The 7,010-nt window shown below is 45.9% G+C and overlaps 1 protein-coding gene across 9 annotated transcripts in view; it reads right to left on the bottom strand.

Annotated features, from left to right (window-relative positions):
- Window positions 1–1,078: 1,078 nt before the first annotated feature.
- The window catches only part of gata3 (GATA binding protein 3), a 16,319-nt gene continuing 10,387 nt past the window's right edge, over window positions 1,079–7,010 (bottom strand). For all 9 annotated transcript variants that reach the window (XM_071502173.1, XM_071502172.1, XM_071502174.1 and 6 more), the window contains 2 exons: window positions 5,162–5,287; window positions 1,079–2,729 (listed from right to left, as the gene is read on the bottom strand). In XM_071502173.1, coding sequence (XP_071358274.1) covers window positions 2,439–2,729; window positions 5,162–5,287 — 417 coding nt within the window. In that variant the 3' untranslated portion in view covers window positions 1,079–2,438. The remainder of the gene's footprint in view (window positions 2,730–5,161; window positions 5,288–7,010) is intronic.

Raw genomic sequence — 7,010 nt, 5'->3', positions numbered from 1 at the left:
GTTTGATTGACACATCATGATCTGAACAGGTCATGAACAGAGCAACATGCTCCTATGCATGTGACCTTTGTATATTAATGTGCAGAGGATGCTGCATGTGAAGTCCTGACATGTTGATCATTGTGAAAGGGGGACAGACTAACATTTTAATTCAGTTTTTGTGAAGCAACAGAAGCTGATTCTGTGCAGGATAGATTTATTCAGAATTCTGCCTGCTGAAAGTGACTGGATATTAAGCAGTCTAAGATCAGACCTCAAAATGTCCAATTTTTTTATATAGTACAGTTTAAAAAGTAGATTTGTGTCATTCATTAGGTTTAAAATCTGTGGTCAGAATGCACAGTAGCTTAATCTGCTGTTAACTTCCTGCCTGAATTTAAACATGGAGGAAGCTCCATCCACTCTGTGGTTCATGCTGTGGTCGAAACCAACAAGTAGTTCCTCAAATTTTCCCGTCTGAGCATTTGAATCATTTCTCAGCAGCAGCAGTGAGACACGCAGCATCACACAGCAGTTCGCTGCTTGTTCTACAGCTAAAGTAAAGACTTCTGTTGATCTGATGCTTGTTCATGCAAAGATTTGACTGTTTCATGCTTTAAGTTGAATATTACAACAGGATTTGACAAAGTGTTGTCACTGACAAGGTATGACATGACACGTGATGTCAGGTCAGAGGGGAAATGGCTGAAATGATGCTGTTTCCTGACTCATCGTCCTTGCTGCGTGAATGTTTGATGTGTGTGTACAATGCTGCGTGTCAGCCGGTGTTTGTGTGTGTGTCAGTGGGATGAGACAAAAGCCGCTTCAGCCTACGGTGGCCTCTGCGACCCCGCCATTTGATTTTGTTCCTCCATTGCCACTGTTTATTTCAGCTCTTCCTGTTTGTGCTCAGCTGACCAAAAGAGTCACCTCTGTGAATGCTGGGTAAAAAAAAAAAAAGAGATAAATAAAATTTTTTTTTAAAAAGGCAGGGGTGTTGCTAGCTGTGGTTGTGGTGAGGAGGTGGGGGCCGGGTGGGAAATGTGTCAGTGATCACACAGCACAGAAAGAGACAGAAGACAGCTCTGGACCACAGCGCTAACATGTCAACAGAGATTAAACTAGTTTATTATTTTCAAAGAGGAAAAAAAAAATTACGAAACAAAAAAGCAGTCATATTTTACACTAGTGATTATTATTAAATTTTTACAACCATTCAGTCTGCATAACATAAGGAAATAATTCTACATCTTTGTTTCTTTCGTATTTTTGGTACTCTGATTTATACATACAAATAACAAATACAGGAACTTTTTTCACAATGCATATAATCTGTGGGCAGGAAGAAAGTCTTTCAGGTGATCCATGTGTGTGTGTGCATGTATGTGTGTGTGTGTGTGTATGTGCACGCGTCAACACAAACCAATTGCCCGAGACCTATAGCACATCCAAAAAAACAAAAAAAACAAAAACAAAAAAAAAAAAAAAAAAAAGAAGAAGAAGAGAGACTCCTGCAGCCGGAGCCGCTGCCTCTCTGCAAACTTAATGCAACACAATTCACGCAGGCGAAAAAAAACCGAGGCCTGCCCTTTCTGAAAAGTCTCTCCCGCTCGTCTTCTCACCTCCTCCCTTTTTTTTTCCTCATTTTCCTCCGGGACTCAGAGGCGTCCTCTCCTCACTCCTCCGGCGGCAAGTCTCTCCACCTGCTGTGACTCGTACCCTTCTCGTCATTAGCTGCCCAAGGGCATATTTCCTTTTTTTTTTTCTTACTTAATTAAAAAGTCTTCATTAAATGTACTGTATTTCATACAATTTGTACAAATATATTCAACGTCTGTCTCTCCTCGTCTTCAGAAGAAGAAGAAGAAGGGGGAACGGGGGGGTGGGGGTTCCTGTTACACAGGTGCAAGGTAAAGAGAGGCGGGTTTGGAAATTTTAAGGGAGAGGGCGTCGAAAAAGTTCTTGTAAAGTCTGTTTTTGTGATGTCTGTGTGTGGAAAAATGGCTTTTTGTACACAAATGGAGCTCCTTATCATGTGGATGAGCTGGGAGGACAGCCTCAATGTGGTAGTGGCGGCAGCTTGGGGGAGAAAACGTTCTTCTCTCCCGGGTTGGAGGAAAAAAAAAACAAAAAAACAACTCTTTTCCCCCTGGAGGTCAGTGCGCCACAGTCAAGTCAAGTCTGCAAAGCATTCACATCGCAGAGGTACGCTTTGATTTTTATAAAAATAAGATACAACTGAGGGCAAAGGAGCCGAAAGCCTGTCGCTCTCGCACCGCGGCTCGCTCGGTGGTGAGACGGGGGGAGCGTGGGGCTTAGGTCGGGCCGAGGAGCAGTCTATTTGTCTTTTAGGATGTGGAAGCAGGTCAGCAGAGGTACCGAGGGGCGGTGGTGGTGGTGGTGGTGGTGGTGGTGATGGCGAAGCCGAGGGTTCAGGGGCACTGCAGCACGGGGGACGTCTAACCCATGGCTGTGACCATACTGGAAGGGTGGTGGGGGGCGAAGGGGAGGCTCGAGGAAGGGTGCATGGGTGTCGGGGTGGTCAGCATGTGGCTGGAGTGCGAGAAGGGAGGGAAGGATGACATGTGGCGGGACAGGGCAGCCGGGCTGAAGGAGCTGCTCTTGTCCATCAGGCTCTTGGAGAAGTCGTCCATGTTGTCTTGGGACTTTTTGCTCTTCTTGGACTTGCTGGACATCTTCCTGTTCCTGGTCTGGATGCCTTCCTTCTTCATGGTCAGAGGTCGGTTGATCTGCTCTCGAAAGGAGACAGAGAAGACGGCAGGTTAGCACTTTGTCGCAGCAGATGTGCGATAGAAATCTTAAAGAGTGGAGATTAGTGGAGGCCATTTATGTTAAGCAACACAATGAGAAAAGAGCTGAGGTGGCTGGTGTCACCGCGTTTCAAAACAAATAAGAAAAATGTGGCGCACACTGAGCTTTTTAGCTTTCTAGAGGCAGACTTTGGGGTTTTGGGGAAACATAATGACATGTAATGGAGTCCCATTAGAAGGCAAATCTGACTGTCCCATCCTGAAACAGAGGATTGTTTATATATACTCTTTGTGTGTGTGTGTGCATGTGTGTGTGTGTGTTTGGGGTGGATTTAAAATGTTGATTCCTTTAAGCTGGACTGTATCTGAGGCTGCGGCCGTGCCAGAAAGAAAGGGAGAAAAAGGGAAAGATGGAGAGGAAGAGGAGGGTTGGAGGGAAGATGGAGAGAGCGGGTCTGGCAGCTGATGTGCAGCCAGTCGACCACAGAGACACATGGCCATGACGACCGCCGGCGTCGGCCAAGTCCTCCTCTCCACCCTCCTCCCCCTCCCCCTCCTCCTCAACTGCGTGGCCGTCTCCTGGCCAAAATGGCCCCAGCTGCCATATTCCAGCATAGGTTTAGCCGGGAATGAGAGCTGGATGATGGAATTCCGGCTGTGGGCAGGATTATGAGGGGAGGTGGATGAGGCCGACTGGCTTCCTGATCTTTCTGAGCGGGTTCTTCCCGGGGAAATGGGAACAGGGATTTCTTCCTCTCTCTCGCTCTCTCTCTCTCTCTCTCTTGCTGTCTGAGACATTGACATTTTTTCGCTGACTCTTTAAGCAGAATGGCCTCGATGATTAGCAGAGGGCATGGATCTGTACCCCTCACCCCCCCTTTAGTGATGTGGTTTCACTCTCACTCTAAGATGTGGCTCCATACTGGGTGACTTTCACTGCCTTGCTTCCAGCTCTGAGGCCCTGCTACACCCACCTAAAGCCGGTCAGGCCGGCGCTCTTTGATGCTGAGATGTCTGAGAGGAAGCCTTGAGCCTGCGACCTGTGCTCAGGCCGCTACGCCGCCAACGCCCCGGCACATCAAACAAAGGCAGAAGCCAGAGCATTTGAGTCAATGACCACCGCAGAATACACAGCACAGCCTCTCACATCCTCTCCCCCAGCACCAGCAGCTAACCACCTGAAACCTCAGCCCCCATGCGTAGCATACTCATCGGAGCCGAACACACTGTACTCCACTCGAGGCATCTTTCACACGTGGTGAGAAAACCCCTGATTTCTGAGCTTGTCTATGTTTTGGGTGTTAAGACGACCTCATGCTTGTGGCAACTTCTCTGTTTGCACTTATCTAAGCCAAATGCTTACAGGACAACTGACTGTTATCATCAGGTGTTTTGAGACTGTCCACACACACACACACACACACACTCACACACCAGCACAGACCATGGGCTAAATTCTCCATGGAGAATGTGGAATTTGTTTCAAAGGGAGCAAGCCCCAACAGAAGTCTGGATTTACCAAAATAAACTAATTTCACAATTACACCAAGGTCGGGGTCAGTTCAAATGCTAATGTGTAACTGGGAAATATTATTCTTCTCTCCTTTTAACCTTGGTCTGAGTCTGTTTCTGGAGCGCCTAACTATCTGCCAAAAGTAACATGGGAAAATGATTTAACAGGGAGCACTTGCGTGACAAGCAGGGCAGCAGAGCAGGATACTCTCTCCCTGACGCACAGGGATATGGGATATAGGCAACCTCTATCTGTTGTCTGAGGGGGGTGGTGGTTTACCTACATGTGGCCTCAAGAGCAGTTAGCCTGGTTATTATTACCATTAGTTTCAACCACAATGGCTGCTTGATTAGAAGTGACAGCTTTGTGCACAGGAGAGGAGAGAGGGGGAGAGAGAGAGGGAGATAAACTAGTCCCTGGGGTTTTCAGATTGAGGATGTGAAATGATGTGGTGAGGCACTAACCAACCCAAAACGAATCAGAGGGATTGGTGGTCAGAGGGGGGACTTGAAGTCCCAGACGCGCACAGAACCAAAAGGCTAGAAATAAGAAAAAAAACCGGCCTGGAAATTAATCGAATTTTAATTAAGCCCCCTTCTTTAATATTCAAAAGCAACGCGGCTGCAGGCTTAGTTCACTTCGGTCTTATACATTTTAGATTCGTACTTACTGCCAATAAATCATATTAATTCTACACTTTTTGTTATCGCCGTGCCCCGGAAATTCTCTGCAGGGACGAGTCAGATAAAATATTCTGGGGAGGAGGGAAAGGTGCCCAGCAGGACGTGAGGAGGGAGGAGTGAAGGAGGCGCAGGAGGGAGGAATAAATATTCACGACAGCGGCTGTGGGACTGGGCTAGAGAGCTGCTGCTTCCCGCCACCAAGGTTTATTACTTACATTGTGCAGTTTAAAGTAGAGGCCGCAGGCGTTGCACACCGGGTCCCCGTTGGCGTTTCTCCGCCACAGCGTCGTCGTTGTCGTCTGACAGTTCGCGCAGGACGTCCCTGCCCGCCTGGCCGCGGACTGTTCAACACAGAGAGGCCAGAAAACGTCACATGACAGCGTAATCACCTCCAATCAGTGTGAAGGTTCAAAAAAAAAGGCCAAGATTCAGGGCTGCCATCCCTAAAGAAACACTGATGATTTTTTGGTTTTTTTTAAACTCATGAATTTACTCAGATTGTGTTTTATCTGAGCCATTTGGTGCGTTTTTACCAGCATCCGAGTAAAGATATGGGATTTAAAATGAATAAATGTGGTGTTTGTGGATGTGCTTGTGTAATTCTGGCAGCCCTGTACACATGGCATCGTGCAAATGCAGTAAAGAAAATGCAATTGTATTTTCTTTCATTACAGATTAAATACATTCATTCTTTTCACTCATATAAAGCAATTAAAAAACCCATTAAAACATGGTAGTCAGTAAAGGCTTTATTATTAACCTATATACATAGGAATTCTTTTTTTTTTTTTTTTTTTTGCATCCACTGCAAGCTGAAAATAGTTTAAAATAAAGACATAAATACCAAAAACAGAGCTGCTTTCACTCCAGGCTAAAAATAGCGTCACAGAGCACATACCTCCTGGAGAATAAATATTTACAGAAGACATAAAAGTAGTGCCTTGAAATGGGAGAGCTATTAAATCTGATTAAATTTCCCCTGAAAAGTGCCACGAAGGCTTGTTGTAAACGTGGACTTGGTGACGTTATACACCTATAGATGAAGAGAAACGTCCACATGTACATCAAACCTCTCATATAGGCTGCAAGCAGGCTCTGTGCAGTCGTCATATGGCCAGAAATTATGAATGCAAGATGCAGTGAAATGAGCCATAACTGCACGCCAACTAAAAGCATAATAATATTATTAATAAGACAGAAAGGGTGTATTTTTGGCTCTGCTGCAGGCTACCAGCAGAGTGAAACCCTCCCTTCACCCTGACACAGTCAAAGTCATGTCTCCTGATGGATTTGGCTGCCTAGCCTGCCTCAGCCCAGTTTGCTGCAGTGCCATGACATTGATGTTATAATCTCTAAAAACAATCGATAGACAGGTGACCGCAGAGGACGCGGGAACGTAAAGGACTACATTATCTCGGGGAGGGATTTCCAATTATACATGTGAGGTGGCCTAATAACCCCTGCTGCTGCTGCGTGCTGTGAATAACCAATCAGATGATAGGAATAAACTTTATTATACCTGTTAAGTCCATTCATGATGTGTGTGCCATTATCTTTACTTTTATTATTTCTCACAATATATATTTTTTATTATTAATATTTTCTGCAATTAAAAGGTTAAAAATGAGCAGTGACATGATTTGGTAGATTTAATTTCTCGGACTGAATCCTGCTCTGGTGTCATTCACTGCCATTTTTCTTCATCTATGACTCACATGTTGCGTGGCAATTACCCACACCTGACCCATCCCCGTGTGCTGAACCACGGATTATAACACTAAACAATCTCAAGTCGTGACTGTGCTCGGCCTGGCTCGGACTCCGCAGCCTTTATGTTTTGACTGGGGAAGCGGGCTGTGTTGTTAGAAGCGACTTATCTGCGCTGCTCAGATATCCGGCAGCCCTTTCCCTGGGAAGTCGGGTTTTCACATTAGAGGCAGAGATGGAGGAGGAGGAGGAGGAGGAGGAGGAGGAGAGAGAAGGAGGTTCAGAGCAGGACTGGACAGCCATCTTTGCCTCGAAAGATTTTTTTTTCTCTTTCTCTTTTCATAAGAAGGCAGGGGA

The sequence above is a fragment of the Trachinotus anak genome, unplaced genomic scaffold (genome assembly GCF_046630095.1).
Source record: "Trachinotus anak isolate AG129_WGS33_773 ecotype Australia unplaced genomic scaffold, CSIRO_AGI_Tana_v1 ptg000018l, whole genome shotgun sequence".
NCBI lineage: Eukaryota > Metazoa > Chordata > Actinopteri > Carangiformes > Carangidae > Trachinotus > Trachinotus anak.
This window is presented reverse-complemented; position numbering and strand designations above follow the sequence as displayed.